This window comes from Globicephala melas, chromosome 11 (assembly GCF_963455315.2).
Source record: "Globicephala melas chromosome 11, mGloMel1.2, whole genome shotgun sequence".
NCBI lineage: Eukaryota > Metazoa > Chordata > Mammalia > Artiodactyla > Delphinidae > Globicephala > Globicephala melas.
The window spans coordinates 48,489,456-48,512,391 of NC_083324.2; the positions used below are offsets into that span (position 1 = coordinate 48,489,456).

At 48.2% G+C, this 22,936-nt stretch overlaps 1 protein-coding gene across 7 annotated transcripts in view; it reads right to left on the reverse strand.

Annotated features, from left to right (window-relative positions):
- Nucleotides 1-256: 256 nt before the first annotated feature.
- The window catches only part of TRANK1 (tetratricopeptide repeat and ankyrin repeat containing 1), an 87,577-nt gene continuing 64,897 nt past the window's right edge, over nt 257-22,936 (reverse strand). For all 7 annotated transcript variants that reach the window (XM_030830124.2, XM_060307994.1, XM_030830123.2 and 4 more), the window contains 8 exons: nt 22,642-22,798; nt 19,627-19,715; nt 17,205-17,308; nt 16,967-17,099; nt 10,197-10,342; nt 3,950-6,999; nt 2,771-2,869; nt 257-1,736 (listed from right to left, as the gene is read on the reverse strand). In XM_030830124.2, coding sequence (XP_030685984.2) covers nt 1,636-1,736; nt 2,771-2,869; nt 3,950-6,999; nt 10,197-10,342; nt 16,967-17,099; nt 17,205-17,308; nt 19,627-19,715; nt 22,642-22,798 — 3,879 coding nt within the window. In that variant the 3' untranslated portion in view covers nt 257-1,635. The remainder of the gene's footprint in view (nt 1,737-2,770; nt 2,870-3,949; nt 7,000-10,196; nt 10,343-16,966; nt 17,100-17,204; nt 17,309-19,626; nt 19,716-22,641; nt 22,799-22,936) is intronic.

Genomic DNA, 22,936 nt, shown 5'->3' on the forward strand with positions numbered 1-22,936 from the left:
GTCCACACCCTGCCTGCTTGGAAACACCCAAAGGGAAAGAATTTACACAGGCAGGCCCTCAAGAGATGGTGCAGTCAGCTGCAGCTGTGGGCCCCTGGATTTCTCAGTTTCGGAAGACACGGCAAGCTTCTGTTCACCAGCTGACCAGGAAGAATCTGCTCCACGATTTACCCCTTTACTCTCGAAGTAGAGATGAGAAATAAACAAGTGGAGAGAAACGTAAGAGAAATGATTTAACTTTATAAAAATGTGATAATACAGCAAGATTTGATTGTTTTTTTTTTCCTGGCAAGTAAAGTTTATAAAAACACCTGGAATAAAAATTAGAACTATAAACTAATAAAAATTAGATACCATGCATTTCAAGGAAACAGAGTCATTTAGAAAGACAATGAAGAAAAAAACAAAGAGTAGCCAAAGCAGCAGCAGCACGGGGAGAAGGCTGGTTCTGTGGTGACGATGAAACAACGACGGACCCGTGTGAGCCTGACCTCTGGCACCAGGCCGGGCTGAAGGGTGGGGGACAGGGAGGGAAGTGACCATGAGAGAGGTGGAAGAGCTTCCAGAAAGGGACATACCGAAGGCTCAGTGGGCAGCCACGGCCTCCTGCAAACAGGCCCACGGCCCCTTCTTCTTCCCAGACCTGCTGGCCACAGGGCAGTGATTCATGGCCAAATCCTATTGGATGGGCACCACAAGGCTGGCTTCTCCTCTATCCGTCCCCAACCTCCAGCTCTGCAGGTCCTGGTGCTCCCGTGGAGAGCTCAGTGGGGGAAAACTCATCGGGACGTCAAGCTAAGCTAGGACAGCTAACTTGCCAGGGAGACCCAAGGAAACCAGACGTAGAGGGCTACATACAAAACACTGTTTGGAACGTCTGCACCAGAGCCAAGGTAGAGTTGGGACAACCTTGGAGAGACAGGCTGGGAACTCCCGGCAACATCCCCCAGCCTTTCATTCTAGGGGGCTGGTCTTGAGGCTGGCCGCCCAGAAGACAATGGGGAATTCTTGACTACGTTCCGAGGTAGTCTAATCGCGACTTGCACGGGCAGCTGAGGATGGTCTCAAACAATGGGGGGAAGGCAGGCAGAAACATTGCCACCGAGAGAAAAGGCTAACATATATAACAGAAGGAATTAAGCCACAGAGTGGGCTCAGAGATGACCAGAGTGTGGCCTGGGGTCGGGGGTGGCCAGCAGCATGAACAGAGATGAGAGGATCCGGGGGCAGTGTTCCCGGGCCAGGGCAGTGGTAACTCTGAGGTGAGGGATGTCCCTGCTACTTACTGACCAGTGTCATGGTGATCATGATCCAGAGAACCCGGGGGCCTCGGGGGGTGGATCCCAATGTTCCCTCCAGCTATGACTCCTCTAGCCTGAGCCTCTTTTAGGGGGACCCAGTACTGCTGGACTTGAACTTGGAAAACACTTAAGAGGCCCCTGCTCTGAGGGAGCAGTCAGACCCTGAGCCACCACAGAGAGAGAAATGACAAGAATGAAAAGCAAAGGCGTTGTCAGACCCCTCCCGCCGCTTCTTATGCTAACGTATATTCTTCTCCTCATCCGCCCCGGCACTCGGGATTCTAAGTCAGGATGGAACGTCCTGAAGATTTAGGAAGCAGCAGCCGGGTGGACGTTACAACTTTCTCCACTTTGCACATTTCCGAAAACGCCTTCTGGGACGGAGCTCACCAAAGTCTTCCACTTCATTTTCGTAATCATCTTCTTGAACGACACCTGTTTAAAAAGCAAAGAAAACAGAAATGAAGTGCAGAATGGTGATCTTTTTCACTCTACTGCAACATATAACATCCTAGTAAAACCTGATGTCTCTGTAATCGTTGTTTTAAATTAAAGAAAAAAAAAAAAAAACAGGCAGAGCCAAAGTAAACACCCTTCTCCAGAATGTTCTTTTACAGGCTAGTTCCTCTGGCCTTATTTTAGAGGCCCTTTAAACGAAAAATCTGTCAGACAAAGCCTAAAATCAACCTCAGCCTTGAGCTGGTATCCCAGTTATATTCTCCTGTTTGAAACCATCACAAAAGTCATAGTGCCAGAAGTGACTATAATCTAAAGACCTTTTATTGGCACAGACATGTGTGTCAAGTCCTTTCCAGTTTTCCCCAGCTCGGGGGTCTGGATTTTCCAGCAGCCTCTGGATTATGAGGACCCACAGAAGGGCAATCTGGGGCAGGTGAGATACTGGGAGGAAGAAGAAATAAGGTCTCCCCAAGAGGGGGAGACTTTCCAGATCAAATAGAACTCGGCAAGATAAGGCTGACTGTCGAGAAAGAAACCCAACACACTGTACACCAGCCTTAAACCCTCTGAAGGAAGATGTATGCAAGTTTCCCCAATGATTTTATGTGTTTTGTTCACAAATTTGTTTTATATCCCCAAGCCCAGAACAGTACTGATACATTCTAGACACTCAATACATATTCATGGACTTACATGAATGGTTTGCACAGGCAAACATTTATCTAGGGATGGCTTTGCAACACTTTGCCCACCATGGGAGTAGTGACAGAGCATCACTGATAACAGCTCATGAGTGGCAAACGTTTTTGGAAAAGCAACTGGCACAAGCCCTGAATAACAGCCCTCACAGTCAGATGGGGGAACCCAGCCACTCTATCACTATTGACCTGAGTCACTGGGGGCAGTGACTGCTCACATCACAGGCGGCCCTACTTCAGACTGACCTGGGAGCCAGCAGAATCAAGGACCACAAGACCCAGAGCCTCACCCTGGGGTGAAGGACTCCTCACCTTCTTCCTTCAAGCGCAGCTCTGTTTTCCTCAGCCACTCCCGCGCATCCCTGGCGGACGGGATCAGGACGTTGATCAGCCCAGCCATGACCTCCTCCGCTAGTGAACCAAAGAACGAGAGCTCTGAGTGAAAGGGCGGCTGTAGGGACCAGGACACTCAGTACTAGAGCCAAAGCCCCCAGCTCCTGGGAGCTCGTCTCTGCTTCCCCTGTGGAGAGGGGCAGCATAAGGCCACTGGTCTGCCACCAGGAGCAGAAACCACAAGTAGATGCCAGCCTGATTACCAGTCCTGCCCGTCTGGAGACACTGCCAGTAGCAAGCCTTTCGAGGAAGCTTTTGTTCAAACTGTGATTATCTTAAACCAGAGTGTCTGAATTCTAGAATGATTTAAAAATATGGAATTTCACTGATTTTATACATAACTTCCACTCAGCATTGCTAAGATGTAGCTAATAAGGATGTCAGAGGAAATCTGATTCACAGACCACATAAGAATTCTTATTAAAGGCTCAGACTGGGTATGATGTGAGGACCCTGCTAAAAGAAGAGACCAGCTACGTACCTCTAGATCTTAGTCAAAAGTTCAGCACATAGTAGGTGCTCAAGAAACAATCACTGAATGAATGAATCAGGGGACGTTTAAAGAGTTTCCTCAAGGGCTCCCCTGGTGGTGCCGTGGTTGAGAGTCCGCCTGCCGATGCAGGGGACGCAGGTTCGTGAGCTGGTCCGGGGGGATCCCACATGCCGCGGAGCGGCTAGGCCCGTGAGCCATGGCCACTGAGCCTGTGCGTCTGGAGCCTGTGCTCCACAACGGGAGAGGCCACAGCGGTGAGGGGCCCGCGTACCACAAAAAAAAAAAAAAAAAAGTTTCCTCAAGATTTGAAACATTCCCCCTCTATGCTCTACATAGAATTGGTTAGCAAACATTTTTCTTGTCTGTTGTGCCAGGGGAAACCATCCTGACCCAAGATGATGACACATTGTTAACTGTGGGAGGGGTGGTCCAAACAATGGGGCTTTGCTGTAATTGGAGAACGCATGGTCCTCACTTGTATTTCTGCTAATGCCAAGATTCCATCATCCCCAGGTCAGACATCACTACAAAGGACTGGAGTCGGACATGTGTTCTCAAAGCCCAGGTTCTGACACCATCTGCGCCCCACTTCTGAGGGCCCTTACCACCAGCCCAGGCCTTCCGCCTGTAGAGATCCTCCACCATGTCCGAGACCTTCTTGATGTTCTCCTGGACCTTCCTCTGCAACATGTGGCTGTGCTCTTTGGAGCCCAGGTGGCTGCGGACCCACACGTTCTGCTCCATGTCCTGCACCACCAGCTTGCCTTCATCAATAGCCGGGTCCACCTTCTTGTGGAAAAAGTCTGAGTATTTCTGGTAGGCCGCTTGCTGCCTCTGGTGGCTTTGCAGGCGGATGTGCTGCTCGTAAGACTCACTGCTCCTCTCCCGACCTTGCTCGTCTTCCAGCTCGGCCCCGGAAAGGGCCACAGCCTCAGGAGCCGCTCCCTCAAATGCCTGATCAGAGCCGAAATAGTTCTCGGGCCCACGGGTGAACTTCACCCCACACAGGTCACACTGGGTCCTGTCCACATCGGCCTTTTTGAAGCTCCCAGCCCCGGGTTCCCTGCCCTCCTCCCTGAAGTGCTCGGCCTGGGCCCCCACCCTCCTCCTCCAGCTGACGCACAGGGACACCACCAGGTACGCCCTCCGCAGCTTCCGCTGGATGGAGGCCTTCCGCTGCTTCTGCGACAGGATGGTGGCAAGGAGGTGGTCCCGGTCTTCCAAGGCCAGCTCCTCCATCTCGTCCTGACCTACCTCGCACTCGGGTTCGACAAAGTAGCCCATGGGGTCCTCGGAGAACAGGCGGTTCAGTCTGACCTCCTCGTGGTAGAGGCCTCGGACAGTGGTCCCTTTGGTGTGCCCGCTGTCCCACTGCCAGTGGCAGTCCATCAGGTATTCTTCATCCCGCTCAAAGAGCAGGTCCTGCAGCGCCTCCACCACAGACTTCACGTTGACCACCAGCTGCACCCGATTCACTGCTCTGAGGAGCCTCTCGGGGACCTGGCCCGGGAAGTCCCTGCTCATCAGCTGCAGCCTGGCCTTGATCTCCTGGAAGTGGCTTGACAGAAGAGGCTTGCATGACGGCTGCAGCACCCCCTCAGTGTTCACAAGCATCACCAAGCACAGCACCAGGGTCCGCTCTGCCTCCCCGGACACCAGGTAGTCAATTTCACTGAAGGCATCGAGCAGGACATTGAAGTTCTTGTTCTCGTGGCCGCAGAGCACCTTGACGAGGTAGGACAGGTGGAACTGGAAATTCTGAATGGCTCTGGTCACATCCTTGGGTCTGTATTCCTGAATGATGGCGAACACATCCCCAGGCTCCCGGTCCTTCTTGCTGAACAGGAACTCCCAGTAGTGCAACAGTGCGATGTAGCTCTTAGGGAGGCACAGGATGGCGTTCTTCCAGAGGCGGGCCAGAACCGCCCCACAGTGGATGAACTGGAACTCCAGCAGGGCCACCGTGTTCCCAATGCTGGGGATGAGTGGCTCTTTGCACCTCTTGACAACGACGTTCATGAAACGGAAAAAGCGCCTCTTGTAGTCTTCTGGGTTCCTGCACACGTAGAACTGGTGGATGGAATCCTCCAGCAGCCGGATGAAGCACAGGTGGGTCTTCTCCACGCTCTCATCATCCTTGTTGGGCGTCAGCATGCCAAATTTCCCTTCTATTCCTTTCATCCTGCTGCTTCTCCCCGTGCTCCTTCCCTCTTTTTCAGCCTGGAGGGCTTTGAGTTCCCGGTTGTACTGGTCCTCCTCCTGGTGGAGCAGCTTTTCAAGCTCATCAGGGTAGCTAGAAGAGAGAAGGAAAGCTTGCATGGCGCTCAGCCACAGGTCTGTGGACTCCCGGCGGCTTTGAGCCCTTTCGTTTTGAAATAGGACATGGATGTACTCTTTCAGGGCAGACCTGTAGGACCAGAAGGATCTGTAACGTGGTTTCAGGACTTCTTTGCATGCCATGGGGTTTTCTGACAATACTCTCTGATGGAAATGCTTAGGGAAGAGGACATTCAGCAGGGATTTGCAAAGGCCATATTTATCCGGAGACAAAATATAATCGATTTCTTCAAGTTCTTCAGCTAAGACTTTAGGGAATACTTTTTTGGCTTCCAAAAGCAATCCGCTAATCGCCACCAGGTGTATTTTTGTCTGAACCAAACACTTGGCCTCATGACGCCGCAAAGGCCTGTGGAAATCTTCACAGTGTTCATCCTCGCATTTTAAGCCCACGATAAACCTCGTGCAGACGCCCAGGTAGGTCTTCCCAAGCAGGTTCCGTGTGATCTGACACAGCCTGCTCAGAAGGTGTTTGTTTAAGGCTAATTTCACCTGGTCCGTCATTATCAAGAAATGCTCTTTCGTTTTCTTCTCTCTCAAGTTCAAATCCAGGTCAGAAATGATTCTTGATATGGGTCCGGGGTTGTTCTGAGCTATCTGGCAGTACTTGGCATCCACCTGCGAAATCCCAAAAAACTCAAAACAAGACTTGACCATCTCCTTCTCGGCGTTGTTGGTCACTCTTTTGAGGGCCCTGACCAGACTGAGAAGGACCTCCAGGCCCGCCGGAGCCAGGGCCAGGACATCCTCGGGCTGGGCCTCACAGCGGCTGGTGGCTTCGTAGAGCGCCTCCACTGCCCCTGCCGAGTGGTTGAGGGTGTCAAACGTCAGGAAGGCGTCCTTGAGCTTTGGAAAGTCTCTCAGGATCACCCCCTGTAGGAAGTGGGCCTCGGCGATGCCGGACACCTGATTGGTCTGATGGCAGAGGTCCAGGGCTTCTCTGAGGATGGCCTTGGTATGGTCGACATCGGAATCCCTGGCCATGTTGAGGCGGGCGGCTGCCAGCAGACATGAGGCCTGGAAGTCCTTGTCGGCGGTGAGCCTGGCAGCCTCTAAGAAGCAGCCATGTTGCTTCATCAGCAGGGCGGCCTCTTCCCTCCGACCTTCCCTGTTGAGCAGGTCGGCAGCCTCTGCAAGCCGCTTCCGAGACTTCAGAAACACCAGCTGGTCTTCCGTGTCGAGCTTTGAGAGCACATCCATCATCTCCTTTATCTTATTCGTGCTCAGGTACTTGGCTGCAGCTTCCAAGTAAAACTGGCTGGCTGAATAGGAGAGCTTGGGAATGGGATGGGTCTTGGCCCTTAGCATTTCTTCATACCTGCAATGACAGACAGACGACACCAATGTCAACTCAGTACCACCCAGCAGAAACTTTACAAAATGCAGCACAGAACAACTCATCATAAAATGACCACTTGTAGATAGGACCTGCAGAATAGGACCTAAAGTTATCCAGCATCTTTATCAAGGCTTCATTTTACACTGATAAAATTAATTCTTTATTCCTCGAAGGAACCAAGCAATAGTATGCTTAATTAATGAAATATAGTGGAGTTGCAGAAAAAGAAAAAATACTAAAAAAAAAACCAAAAAAGAAACACACACACAAAAGAACAAACCCCTCCCAAATGCCAAAAAAAGAATAAAAAACAAAAAAAGAAAAAATAAACAAAAAAGAAAAAAAAGAAATATAGTGGAGTTGCAACCTAGGCAAGTAACAATTATGTTGGAAAGTCAATCTGTAAGGCAGAAATTACGCATAGCCAAAATCACCCTTGAAAAAAATCCCTTAAACTTGCATAAAAGCTTGCTAATCACTTTGGGTTCACAACCCTGTTGAGTCTGATACCTGATTAATGAGAAAGAGTGGAGATGGGGGCTGCAGACACACCAGCCATTACATCAATCTTCCTCTTATTAACCAACCCGTGACTTTTCTCTTTTGCCAGGAATGTAAGCGGTTGAGTTAGTGTGAGATGAATGAAGCCCCGAAGTCACCAAAGTCAAGCTCCTCTTGACTCTGCTGATCCAAGTGAGTATACCCCACATATGAATTTTCAAGGCATTGGGCCAATCCAATGAAACATGCTTACTTTTGAACTCTCACAGGAGACAAAACACATTTCCTCACAACCAGAGAGGTGCCCAGGGACCTCCTGCTGCCCCAGGGTCATCTCACAAATATCAGATCCCTTCGTATAACAGGCCCTCTGTGAAGGGGTGTAACTGAGGATTAGCCTCTCTTGTGAGTTTTGGCTGATGGAGTAGGGGATATTTACAGCAAGTTTAAAAATTTTTTGGGACCTCCCTGGTGGTCCAGTGGTTAAGACTCCATGCTTCCACTGCAGGGGGCCTGGGTTTGATCCCTGGTCAGAGAACTAAGATTTTCCTCATGTCACGCAGCATGGCCAAAGGAAAAAAAAATCTTAAACTACATATGGGAACATATGTATATGTATAACTGGTTCACTTTGTTATAAAGCAGAAACTAACACACCATTGTAAAGCAATTATACCCCAATAAAGATGTTTAAAAAAAAATCTTAAACTAAGAAAATTTACTTAGGTATTTTCTTTTCAAATCTAAAATGTCCTCATTACGTTTTGAGTCAGGCCAGTTAGCAATTGAATTCTACATACACTATATAGAGAATTCAAAAGACACAGAAAAATCAAGTGTGAGGCTCCAATTAGTACTGATGACATTAGATCTCAACTCAACATATCATTAAAAAGAGTCAGTTGAATACCTCAGGAAAGCTGATAAAGATAAACAAAATAATGAGAGACCCCAAAAAAATGTTTCTGGGGAAAATCTATGATTATTCAATGCTCTCCTGGAAAAGTGAGAACAGATTAACTAAATAATTGAAAGTACAATAAAACCCTCTCAGGTGGTTTTGTCATATGGCCTCACAAGGGAATTGGCCTGGTTGATTACTCAGCGTACACAGCACCCAATCAATGTCACAGGGGGCACCCTGTTACTGATGACAGTTTGTGTCCCCTAAAATTCATATGTTGAAGCCCTAACCCTTAGTGTGGTTGTATTTGGAGATGAGGCTTCTAAGGGAGTAATTAAGGTTAAATGAGGTCATAAGGGTGGAGCCTTGATCTAATAGGATTAGTGTCCTAATAAGAAGAGACACCAGGGAATTCCCTGGTGGTCCAGTGGTTAGGACTCTGTGCTTTCACTGCCAAGGCCCGGGTTCAATCCCTGGTCGGGGAACTAAGATCTCACAAGCCGCGCAATGTGGCCAAACAAGAAAAAAGAAAAGAAAAAACAAAAAAAGAAGAGACACCAGAGAGGGAGCTCTCTGTCGCCCACAATCTCTCTCTCCCTCCATGCTTAAACACCAGGGGAAGTCCACGTGAGGACATAGCAAGAAGGCAGCTGTCTGCAAGCCAGGAAGAGAGCTCCCACCAGTAATCCAATTGACTGGAGCCTTGATCGTGGACTTCTAACCTCCAAAACTGTGAGAAAATAAAATAAATTTCTGTTGTTTAAGCCACCCGATCTATGGCATTTCATTATGGCAGCCTGAGCTGACTAATACATACACACTGTGTATATCTTCCACATAATGGAACCAAAGACCTGGATAAAGGAATATGCTCAATTACCAACCTTGACACTGGACACCTTCTTTTCCATTTCCAAAAATAAAACTCAATTTCTTTATCTAGGTGTTGGTTACACAGGTGTATTTACTTTGTGAAAATTACGTGCTTTTTAAAAATATATGATATACTTTAATAAATGCTAACTTTAATATAAACTTCAAACACCTGGTCAATCATGTTCATTTTGTCACATGTATAATTTGGTAGAAAGCAAAGAAAATACAGAACTAAGCCACAGCCTACTTTTCCAGGAGCTGTTGAGCAGAAATACAGAACAGCAGACTCTACAATTCTAGCTGTTACACTCCACCAGGAAGACCTCCGACAGGCATCAACCACATGCTGTTTCTAGATTCCTTGTCATCCATTAACCCCACCCATCTGCACTTCACCTTTGGAACATCAGTTAGGCTGAAGGCTCAAGGAGGCTCTACCGGGCCATGTATGAAACTTGTGTGTCCTACAACTGAGGGCATGTGTATATACGTATCATACACATATGTATCAGGGCCTGGCTGGGCATCTGCCAGTAAACCATGATGAAGCAGAATCCTGACCGCCCACTAGTACTCTGACCTCTATCCATCCACACATCAGTGAAATTGTCAACTCAGCAGGTAAAGGTGGAGAGGACAGAACTATCATTAAGCACGAAATTGCTGGGCATGTTATAGACACTCGTAACGCATCCTTCATCTTCTTCTGCCCCCTCTCCCCAGGACGCTGTATTCAAGGAGTTCTTGACTCAGCACGGAGGTCACCACCCAAGTGGAAGGAGGGTGACTTGGTCAAGTCACTTCAGAAGAGCAAGACAACACCTACTCAAGGAGCAACAGGAGGGCAGGGCTTGGGGGTATCTGGGGGAGAAAGGAAGAGAATAAAACCACTTACTTTTCCACTGCCACAGCAGCTTCTTCAAAAAGTTCCTCTTGGCAGTACATTTTGAGGGCTAGATCAAATTCCTGAATCTGCTCAAAGCATCTGAAAGCATCTTTGTAGCACTGGCTTCGCTTATAGAAGGAGGCGGCATCTCTTATCTAGGACAGAGTAAAATTTTACTCAGAGTATTTATAATATAACTTTTCATCTTAAAAGTAAACCAACACCATGAATAATAAAGAGGATGTCTGCGATTTATTAGAATCTAGTGAAAAACACTAAAACATAGGTAATTTAGGAAAACTACTGCTTTATAGGGAGAAAAATAAAGTGAAATCCCAACCTCACACCATACACAGATGGAAGCTCCAGACGGGTTAAAGGTCTAAGTGAGAAAGCTATTGGAGGAGAATGTATGAGAATATCTTTGTGACCTTGAGGTAAAGAAAGTCTTCAACAAAACTCAAAACACATGAACTTTGGGGGAGAAATTGATGGATTTGATTACAGTTGACCCTTGAACAACACAGGTTTGACCTGCATGGGTCCACTTATGCAAGGATGTTTTTTGACAATAAATACTACAGTGTGATATGGTCTGCAGTTGGTTGAATTCCTGATATGAAACCAAGGGTACAGAGGAACCTCGGATATGGAGGGACAACTATAAATTATATGTGGATTTTCAGCTGCATGAAGGGTCAGTGCCCCAATACCTGCACTGTTCAAGGGTCAGCTATACATCAAAACTGTTCAACAAAGAGCACATCAAATAAAGTTAACATAGAGAAGACAAACATTAACATCTAGCCCAGCACTGTCAGACAGAGCCTTCTGTGAAGATGGAAATGTTCTGTATCTATCTATCCAATACGGTAGCCACTAGCCACGTGGGAACAGTGAGCACAGGAAATGTGTGGATAGTGTAACCGAGGAACTGTATTTTTGATTTCATTTAGTTAATGTTATTATAAATTGCCACATGTGGCCACTGGCTACTGTACTAGAGTGGACAGGTCTAGAACATAAAATGGATTCCTGCAAACACAAGAAAAAGACCTTCCAGAAAACTAGGCAAAGGGTATGAACTGGCAGTCTGCAGTGGGGGGAACTTAAATGACTAACAAATAAATGAAGATGCTCAACTTTGCTAATAACCAGAGAAACGTAAATTAAAGCCACAGTGAGATACATCCATGAGGTCTGCAAAAATTAGAAAATCAAAACCCTCTGAACGTGGTCATGGATATGGGGCACAAGGACCCCTCATGCACGGAGTGGTACAGCTGCTCTGGAAAGCAAAGTGGCTTTCAACTTTCACTTGGTGAAATTAAACACATGCGCCCCCTGGGGTCAGCAAAACCACTCCTAGCAGTTCACAGCACTGGAAGGGGATGCGCTGTGTCATAATACTTGTGTGTGGCAGCTGGGAGTTGGTGGCGACTTGGATGTTCACCACGAGGGAAATGGGTAAGTCAAACGCACTGGATGCCCATTCTGGAATACGAACAGTGGTCAGACACCTGGCTGGGCCTTAACACCATAGCAGAGGGTGGAAAAAGTAGCAAACAGAACAAGATGCTATTTAGATAAGCTTAAAACAAATATGCACAGAGAATACAATACTATTTATTCTTCGGTTATGCACGTGGATGGGGACATATATTAACTGCATTGGAATGGCAGCCAATGAGAAGAGAATGGAAATGGCCATGAGGAGGAAGAGGATGAAGAATATAAAACGATGGTGGCTTTACGTGAACAGAAGCGTATATTCCACTCCTCTTCCTCTCACGTCTCCTGTCCAGCTTATCAGTTAATCGCGTTGGCTTGGCTCTCCCAACATTTCCCAGACAGGACCCCTTCCTAGCCCCTCCACCACCATGGAGGCAATCCAAGCCGTAGCATCTCAGCCTAAGCCACTGTTCACCCCTCCGAACTGGCCTTTCCGCTTCTACTTTTGCTGCCTACAGAGCTCTCCACAGAGCATCCCAATAATTCGTTTCATGTCACCCCTCCAATCAAAACCTTCCACTGGCTCCCCCTCACCCCGGAACAAATCCAGTCCCTACCATGGACCACAAGGTCCTACCTGATTTGTTTCTGCCACACTCTCTGGCTCATTTTACCAGTTCGACCCCACTCACTCTGCTTTGGCCAAACTGGCTTCCTTGCTGTTTTCAAACTCGCCCGTACGCTCCCACCTTGGGGGCTTTTATCTGCCATGTCCTCCGGAGGCAGCTGTTCTCGTGGTCTCCCTGCAGAAGTCAGCTCCCTGACCCCGCCTGCACCTAAAACAGCAACGCTTGACACCCCCTCTCCCCTCCCCCAGCCCTCATCCCCGCTGACATCTTCTGTCCTATTGGCTCTGTCACCTCTCTCCCACACTAGAAAGGAAAACTACAAAGGCAAAGGCCCCTGCTCTGCTGCCTGTTGGTTGCCACGCGCCCACAGTGCCTGGTACACACTGCGGGGGGCAGCGGGGGGCTACCTATTTGTTGAATATTTCATTTCCTAACTCGACTGGCTGCACCCGACATCCAAAGAGAAAACAGAATCAAAATGGAACAAAACAAAATGCATATGCCAGACTCTCTAATAAATCTCAGCTGGGTTTTATTTAACGAGACAAGCTACACGAAATGCCAAAATACGAACAAGATCCAGGTGTGAGGTTCTTCTATGTCCAGAGACCTCACAGACCAGGGAGCTACTAGACCCATTGCCCCACATCAATCAAACCCCATAACCATAACACCTAGCCACCTTTACCTCTCCTTGACAAGGCTGACTACTCAGAAGAAAACCCCCAGGGTGAACGCAGGCCCCCTTAGGTGCAAGCGTGCACCCAACTGGGTCGAGAGAGAGGAGGGCTGGCTCTAAGCAGGCCCCCCCACCCCGGGTCTCTGGGCTCCTGCCGCCCAGAGCAAGGGCCCTGAGAGGTTTCCAGGGAAACCAGTGTTGACCTCTGGAGAGGCAGGAAGCAGGCAAGGCAGAGGAATCCCTGAAAGGAAACCTTCTGCTCCCACAGCCACTTCACAAACCCTTCTCCCCAGGGTCAGCACACGTCTGGGGACTGTGAACAGGGAGGCGGTGTGGCCTAAGGATTTTGCAAAGGGTGGTCAACTTGAATCATGCTGGCTAGTTTGGTGGGATGACCACAAGAGGTCTGATGCTGTCTGAGGGTTGAAAATCCTGCCAGGGAGGGGCCTGAGCAAAGAAAGGGACCAGACTCCTCCCCAGCTGGGGCTTAGAGCTACTGGAATGTGCTGGCAAGAGAAGGCGGAAGGAGCTGGCACCGGTGGTCAACCCTGGGGACGTGAGGAAGGCCAGCAGCCTGTGTCTCCAGGACCAGGGCGGCCTCCATATCCTGAAGGCTCTGAGGTCCTGGAGAAGGGAACGCGGCCGGACATCTGGCCTGCTGGGCCCCACCCGCTTTCAGAGGTGGAGCTCGGCGGGCCTCGGGGAGGCAAGGTGAGCAGACAAGGAAGGGGGCTCTGGCTTAGCCGGGATGGGCACTGTCAGGCAAAGAGGGGAAAGCAACAGGTTCAGGCCTGTCCCCTGTTGCTGTCACTGCTTAGGGCCCAAGGGGGTGCCTTGGAGATGGAGGCCGGGGGACAAAGGAACATGGAGAGTTCAGAAACCATTTTAGTTCCTGGAATCTTATGACCCAAACTTCCTTCACACGCTGAAATCCCCATTCCACCCCCTTCTCCCACATGCTAACTAGTCACGTCCCATACTAAACATGGGGCAGGGAGGGCAGCTTTGGGACGGCCTTATCTTCTCTGACACTGACTTGGGGCCACACTTCAAACTTCCCAGGAGGTCCCACCTCCACCCAGCCCAATGCCCAGGGTGCTCTGAGGGTCCAGGAGTTCCTCCAGCTCACATACAGACATGAACAGCCCCCTCCCTACTGGACGGTCATAACACCTGACGCAGGAGGAAATGCAGTAGCTGCAGCCGGGAACCCTACAGCAGCATCCGTGGTGAGGACCAGATGGTTCCACATCCAACCCACCACAACAGATATGGTAAAAATGAACTGCTTCGTATTATTTATGATAGCCAAGATATGGAAGCAACCTAAGTGTCCATCAGCAAAGGAATGGATAAAGAAGATGTGGTACATATATACAATGGAATACTACTCAGCCATAAAAAAGAATACTGCTCAGCCATTTGCAGTAACATGGATGGAGAGTACTGTGCTGAGTGAAAAAAGTCAGACAGAGAAAGACAAATACAGTATGATATCACTTGTATGTGGAATCTAAAAAATATAACAAACTAGTGAACAAAACATAAAAGGAGGAGACTCACAGATTTAGAGAACAAACTAGTGGTTACCAGTGGGGGAGAGGGGCAAGACAGAAGTAGAAGATTAAGAGGTACAAAGTATTAGGTAAAAAATAAGCTTCGGGCTTCTCTGGTGGTGCAGTGGTTCAGTCCGCCTGCCGATGCAGGGGACACGGGTTCGTGCCCCGGTCCGGGAAGATCTCACATGCTGCAGAGCGGCTAGGCCTGTGAGCCATGGCCGCTGAGCCTGTGCGTCCGGAGCCTGTGCTCCGCAACGGGAGAGGCCACAACAGTGAAAGGCCCGTGTACTGCAAAATAAATAAATAAATAAATAAGCTTCAAGGATAGGGGCTTCCCTGGTGGCGCAGTGGTTAAGAGTCTGCCTGCCAATGCATGGGACACGGGTTTGAGCCCTGGTCTGGGAGGATCCCACGTGCTGTGGAACAAGTAAGCCTGTGCGCCACAACTACTGAACCTGTGCTCTAGAGCCCTCGTGCCACAACTGCTGAAGGCCAGGCGCCTAGAGCCTATGCTCTGCAACAAGAGAAGCGACCACAATGAGAAGACTGCGCACTGCAACGAAGAGTAGCCCCCGCTCACTGCAACTAGAGAAGGCCCACGGGCAGCAACAAAGACCTAACGCAGCCAAAAATAAATAAATTAAATAATAAAATTTAAAAAGTATATATATATATTTTAAAAAGCTACAAGGATATATTGTACAACATGGGGAATATAGCCAATATTTTATAATAACTATAAATGGAGTATAACCTTTAGAAATTGTGAACCACTATATTGTACACCTGTAACTTACATATTACTGTACATCAGCTATACTTCAATTTAAAATTTTTTTCTAAGTATTTTTTTTTTTTTTGCGGTACGCGGGCCTCTCACCGCTGTGGCCTCTCCCGTTGCGGAGCACAGGCTCCGGACGTGCAGGCTCAGCGGCCACGGCTCACGGGCCCAGCCGCTCCGCGGCACGTGGGACCCTCCCGAACCGGGGCACGAACCCGCGTCCCCTGCATCGGCAGGCGGACTCCCAACCACTGTGCCACCAGGGAAGCCCCTAAAATTTTTTTAATTAAAATTTTAAAAATGAACTGCTTTATGTACAGCATTGTGACTGTAGTTAATAACAGTGTAGCGTGTATTTGAAAGTTGCTAAGAAAGTAGATCTTTTAAAATTTTTATTTATTTTTGTTTTATTATTTTTTATCAAAGTATAGTTCACTTACAATATTATATTAGTTTCAGGTATACAACACAGTTATTTGATATTTTTATAGATTACACGCTATACAAAGTTATTATGAAATACTGGCTATATTCCCTGTGCGGTACATTACATCCTGTACTTATTTATTTTACACCTGGTAGTTTGTACCTCTTAATCCTCTTCACTTATTTTGCCCCTACTTCCACTCCTCTCTGGTAACCACTGGTATGTCCTCTCTATCAGTGAGTCTGCTCCTGTTTTGTTATCTTTGTTCATTTGTTTTATTTTTTAGATTCCACATGTAAATGAAAACGATCTTAAATGTTCTCATCACAAGAAAAAAGATCATCACTATGTGTTGTGACGGACATTAACTAAACACTGCGGTGATCATTTTGCAATTTATGTATATAATGAATCATTATGCTGTATAACTAAAACCAATTTGATATTATATACATCAATTATATCTCAATAAAAAGAAGAAAAATGAATCACTATGAAAATCATCACCTCTCGGATGTCACAACGATGCCAAATTGCCATAAAAATCTCTGTCTACTTTCCTCTTTGGAGTTTATCTTGTTACAGATAATAAGTGTCTGTGGCCTGTGCCAGCCTGCAGACCACACTGTGAGCCCTGTGCTCTGGACCAGCAACTCTGTCCACTAGCGCTTCTAGAATAATGGAAACGTTCTATCACAACGTGCACCTGAGATGTGGCTCGTGAGACTGCAGAAGTGAATTTCTGACTTTATTACATTTTAGTTAACCTAAATGTTTAATTAAGTAGCCACATGTGGCTAGTGGCTGCCAGATTGGTCAGTGCAGATCTAGAGTAATTGCTGGGACACAGAGAAAACACCATGTAACTGCCAGACCGTCCCCCCAGGCTGACTCCAGACTGAACATGGAGAAAGAAAAGGCAGGAATATTCTTAAACCCATCTTCCCTTTGATGTGAACATTTGGCCTCCCTGTGGTTAATAATGGGTCGCAAACATTCACAGACATGGACGGACACACGCACACACACACACACACACACACACACACACACACACACACACAGAGTCCCTGAAACCATCTAAATGTTCGAGCAGATGGAGGAAGAAGGGCCACCCACAGAGTCGACAGGGCCAACCTCTCCCTCTTGGGAGGACAGAAGCCCTTCCTGACACAGGCGGAGGCTGGGGGCCACCCTTCCATCTGCCCCACGGAGCCCAGTTCTCCTAGGAGCAGCCGTGGGCCAGACGTACCTTTCCCAGCCTCTCGCACAGCTGGGCACACAGCTGGAACTCCTTGGCGTAGCTCAGACACTTAAGGGACAGCTTTGGCTCCTTGCACTCCAGATACGTCTTGGCCAGTTCCAAATATTCCACCTGCTTTTCCCTGGGAAGGGGAAATAGAACAGAGTTTCCATGGAATGTGATACCAGTAGATTGAACCTGCAGCTCTCTCTCAGAGCAAACCTGAAATGACCCCTGAGGCTCTTACTTGGGGCTGACTTTCTTGGATTTCATGTTCAGGGCGGTGCTGTGGGCCAGAGCCAGCTTCTCCTTTTCCAATGCACCTCCCTTTTGGAAACACTTGGCTGCAACCTGGAATAGACCAAAGGTTTCTGTTTCCAGCAAGGTCGCAGAGGTGACACAGGAACAAGAGTTAAAGCACACATTCCATGTTTTCACGGACAAAGCACTGGGTCTCACCCCAGCCAAATCCGTGAGGGAGGGGCAGGAAGGTGCTGAAACACTAAATAAAACAGCCTCAATTGGGACTGACATATACACATTGCTACATGTAAAATAGATATAACTAATAAGGACCTACTTATAGCACAGGGAACTCTACTCAATACTCTGTAATGACCTATGTGGGAAAAGAATCTAAAAAAGAGTGGATATATGTGTGTGTATAACTTACTATGCTGTGTGCCTGAAACTAACACAACGCTGTACATCAATTATACTCCAATAAAAATTTTTAAAAAAGAAAAGAAAAAACAGCCCCAGAGGATAAAGCCTAATTGTGTTACCAGCTAACACTTTGGACTCAAAGCTTCCCTTTGGAAACACCTAGGAGCCATGGAAAAGGCACATCAGACATATTTTTACAGGTCACCGTAATAACACCCTCATCTGATCTTCAATAGCCGCGTGTGAGATGTTTCATCCTTCCCACACTATTTGGTAGCAACCTCAAGTCAAGGACATGGAGAAACTGGCCCAAAGTTGCCCAGTGGCTTTTCTGGGCTCAACATAGGTCCCCTCTAGTTGGTAACAACCAAGGCTAGTGGGCAGTGTTGGCAGAGCAGCAGCAGTGCACCTATTATGGTAGAAACGGGGACAGAGATGGTGTCCCAACACATCCCAGAAGATGACTGACCAGATCCTTGGCACATGCAGACCTGTACGCTGCAAAGAGAAGATGGGCAGACAAGTGTCCCAGGGGAGTCAGCCTGCTCCCTGCTCCCCACCAGCAGAAAGTTGCTGACATCATGTCTCCAAGTACGGACTACAGGGCAGAAAGTTCATGTTCTGCCCAGCATGTAGGGATTAGGCCTCAGTGTGGGCAAGAGGAGGATTAAGTGGCACTTACTGATAACACAGGCAGGATGGCATCTCTCCCCCCGGGCTCTCTGTTCCAGCCTCCCCAGCCCCGTGGGCCTCCTTTCATTCCTGTGACACGCGAAATGCTCCTTTCTGCCACAGGGACTATGCACACACTCTTCCCTCTGAGTGAAATGCTCTTCCATCCCTCCTCTGCCTGCTTAACGTCATGTACCCTACAGGTCCCAGCTCAAGGCTCCCACTCAAAGTAGCCTTCTCTGGCCACACCGTCTAGGACAGGCGGTTCTGGAGGCAGCTTGTCATTCACATGTGACATCGGGAACCGCTGGCACTGTGCCCTTTTCTGTATACCTGTCCTGCCCACTGTCACATCCCCATGACCTAAACGCAATGCTGGGCCCACAGCTCCACAGGATATGCTGAATGAATGGATCTCAAGGGTTTCCACTTGTATGGTGGTTCTGAGACACTTACTGACATGCAGCCCCAAACAATATACTTCCTGAGTCCCAAAGCCCTTTCGCGGAGTCAAAATAAAGTCAGGTGAGGGGGAGGCTTTTTATAACATTCTCATCTGTGCTACTCCCCTCAAAAGATTTTGGATTCAAACATTCAAAAGGTATCTTTCAAGGGATAAAGAATTGGAAATCCACGGGCAATACATATAAACACCAGCTGTGTTCTGAAGCGAGAAAGGGAAAGACTTTATAGGTTTCTAATTTCATACCCACACCTGCTGCCCACATTGTCCTGCCCTATCCCCTCTCCGAAAAAAAAAATCTTGGTTTTATAACAACAGCCAGGTGTTTAGTATTCCTTGCCAATTACAACAGGGATGGGCAGTGAATACAGTGCAGGGCTCAGTCAACTTCTGTAGCTGCATATTTATGGAAACACTATCCCGACACGACTAAACACACAACAGTGCAAACTGTTTTCTCCTCCCTTACACCTGATGGCAGGGGTGACCACAGGCCTTCACCCCTCTCTGTATCCATCCTAGCCCCCTTATGGAGCAACTCTGCAGCTTCCCCCATCGGGAGTGCAGCCTGTTCCCCATCCCTCCCGACAGAAGGATTCCTCAGCGGGCAGAGGCCAGGACCCTTCCTCTTCCTATGATCACACGCTGGCACTTGGCCAAAAGGAAGGCTTGTCATGACCGCATGGGGGTGGTGGGGAGCGGGACAGGGAGATCTCTGCATGGCGGGTGACCTGATGTCACAGAAGGGGCAGCAGCACAAGTACCATGACCCCGACCCCCTCCCCGTCCTGGTGACAAATGCAGTGATGAGAAACCTGCTGGTGAGGCTTGACGAGGCCACAGGTCACCCAGACCTCTCTCTCCTTACCTTCCAGCACTGGTGTTTAGCATAGTAATCTCCTTGGGCGATCCACTCCGCAGGGGTTGAGGTTTTAACAAACATGCTATCATCGAGGTCTAAAATGAAAGAGAAACGTGGGTTTGCTTCTCTGGGGATCGCTTCGCTGAAACCTGTTATGGGCTCTGTTTTGTTCCCCTACACCCAAAATTTCAAGTGTTGAAGTCCTAACCCCCAGTCGCTTGGAATGTGACTGTATTTGGAGACAAGGGTCTTTAAAGAGGTGATTAAGGTCAAATGAGGTCATATGGGTGGGCCCTGATCCAATGTGACTGGCATCCTTATAAGAAGAGGAGATTAACACATACGAACAGACACAGGGGGCTCACACAGAGAAAAGGCCATCTACAGCCAAGGAGAGAGGCCTCAGAAGAAATCAAACCACTGACAGCTTTATTGATCTTAGACTTCTAGGCTCCAGAACTGAGACAATAATTTCTGTTGTGTAAGCCACCCAGTCTGTGGTATTTGTTATGGTGGCCTGAGCAAACGAACACACCTACGTTGTTTGTCTAGCGTTCATGTAAGGCAGAGTGTAGCTTACCAAGCCAGGTGGTAGTGGGTTTTGGGAGAAGGAGGTGGAGGTGAGAAAAGATGCTCTTTGATTTTTGAACTTTGGTCTGCCTTCCCTTCCTAGGGATACGAATTAGAAGACAGACAGCAATTTCCAGTTCCTCCTTGAAAACCCAAAGCCATGTAGCTCTTGGCAAACTCCCATGCCGGGGCCTTAGCAGGGGAAAAGGTGATAGGATGTGACAGTATTTCCAAATGTGCAGACTTTGCCCTCATCACCGCAAGTGATCTGACACATTCTGGTTGGCGGACGTTGACCACTGCCACCACCTGCTATTGGTCCCGTCTGTCAGCCTCAGCAGCTGGCGGTGACTGCACTGGCCCCCCTTGCCGAGGACCCCCGAGCACCGCCAGCGGTGCTGGGGGTGGGGCGGAGGCGACACTCTCTGGGGATTCCGAGCCACAGCTTCACGAAACACACAAAAGGCTGAATATCAGGACGACGCGGAAGTCAAATCTGAGCCGGAAAGGTCAGAGTCCCCTCAGCCAACAGAGGTCAACCAGAGGGGCCAGGCAGACAGGCCAGCTTTGTTTAGGTGGTGCAAAAACACACGCCAGGGCTTCCCCGGTGGCGCAGTGGTTGAGAATCTGCCTGCCAACGCAGGGGACGCAGGTTCGAGCCCTGGTCTGGGAAGAGCCCACCTGCCGCGGAGCAACTGGGCCCGTGAGCCACAACTACTGAGCCTGCGCGTCTGGAGCCTGTGCTCCGCAACAAGAGAGGGCGCAGTAGTGAGAGGCCCGCGCACCGCAATGAAGAGCGGCCCCCGCTTGCCACAACTGGAGAAAGCCCTCGCACAGAAACGAAGACCCAACACATCCATAAATAAATAAATAATTAAAACAAAACAAAACAAAAAAAACACATGCCAATCCTTGCAGCCCCCCGCACGCACTGTGTGCAAAGCTGACTTTGCAGCATCTTGTTCTGGTGCTGTGTGCACTGTGAGTGTCCAGGTGACATCTTATTTCCACAGCAAAGCCCCACACAGTATCTCTGCATCTGGCCGGTGACCTCTACTGGTGCCGCGCTGAAGACACCCCCAAATGCAAAGTCACCACACTCGTCCCCAGCTCCTCAGAACAGTGAGAACAGATGTCCTCAAAGACTTTACCACGTGCAAGTCGTAACTCACAATTAAGACGGGACTTTTCCTTGCATTCTTAATGCAAACAAGAGATAATATTAATTGCAATCCTTTTTCATTTTGAATTTTTAAATTAAAAAAAATCGCCAATCTTGATCTCTTATAATGGGTTGCCAGAACATATTGTGAGAATAAAAGGACTCGGAGCTGCGGGGAGGAATAAGAACCACCACGGTAGGTCAATGCGCTCGTTTTCCTTTTAGTAGAGGAAGTGGAGGCCCAGGGGGAGAAAGTGTTAGCTGAATTAAATCCCATGGCTGCACAGGTGGAAAGTTCTAATGAGAAGCCAGGTTAACCCCAAGCCTTAGACTTTTCACATTATAGCACCACAGTCAGGTCCCAGGAATAGAGCTTCTAATCCTGGTCCCCAACTGAGCCATTGGCTGTAACCAGAAACAGTCTCCGTAAAACTGGCTGGAAAATGCTCAGGAAACCAACAAACCTCTCTGCAGCCACAGAGCCGTGGGCTTTTCCCCATCTTTGGAGAAATGCACCATGGCCTGGAGCAGCCAACTCAACAGCTAACCCCCAAGAAACAGAACAATTTTCTTCTTCATGAGGGCTGATTATTTATCTCCCAGTTATCCCATCAGGAGACCTTCATTCCATTTTTTAATTAGCTAGCCTTTGTAACTTATGAAAAACAATACATAATGATGTTGTTTTTTTTAAAAAAAACACTGCAAGCAGCACAGAAATGGTGAAAAGTTAAAGAGGTCCACATCTAGTTAACAATCTCACACCCACCGGTCCCAGCACCAGAGGAGCCACTGCAGACACTTTCACCTTCACGGACACTTAAGTCATTTTTAGTTTCTTATCATTAAAAACGGGGCTGTAACGAGCGCTCTCGTGCATGTTATCTTAGAGATTGTATAAAAGAGTATCTCTGGATAGATCCTTAGAAGTGGAATTACCGGGTCAAAAGGTAGGTGCATTTTTTATTTTGATAGATATTGCCAAACAGCTGTCCAAAAGTCCACAGTTAATTTGTATTCTCCCAGCAAAGCCTACTTTGTCTATCCTTTGCCCATGATCCTTACCTTTTAGGACAAATAAAAGTTCTTCCCTGAAGGAGTTAACCCTCCCACTCTCATTACAACTTCAGTCTCCCACACACTTTAGCGATAAATAGGAACACTCATGTCTCAGAAGAATGTGGAAAGAAAGTGTTTTCCAAAAACGATATCCTTTACCCTCGGCCACAGGGCAGCTGAGAGTAACATGCTTTCTGTCCAACAGCCAGAATATTTTAATGAGCGCTTACCTTTATTTTCATCCATTTTCACGACTTCGACAAAATTCCTTTTCATGAAATATTTGAAAGCAGGAGCCCGTTTCTCTGGGTTTTCGTCAAAGATCCAGAGGTTGACCCGAGCCCGGGTGATGGCCGTGTAGAGCTGCTTCAGCTCCCCGTTCAGGAGCTAAAGACAAGATGAGGACCAAGGCATGAGCCTTCAGGCTACAATACAACGTGTCTCACTTCAACGGGCTTATTCTGATTTTGGAGGAATATTCAAAAAGTAAGTTTTATGAAGTACAGCCCAGGCCTGAGCAGGACG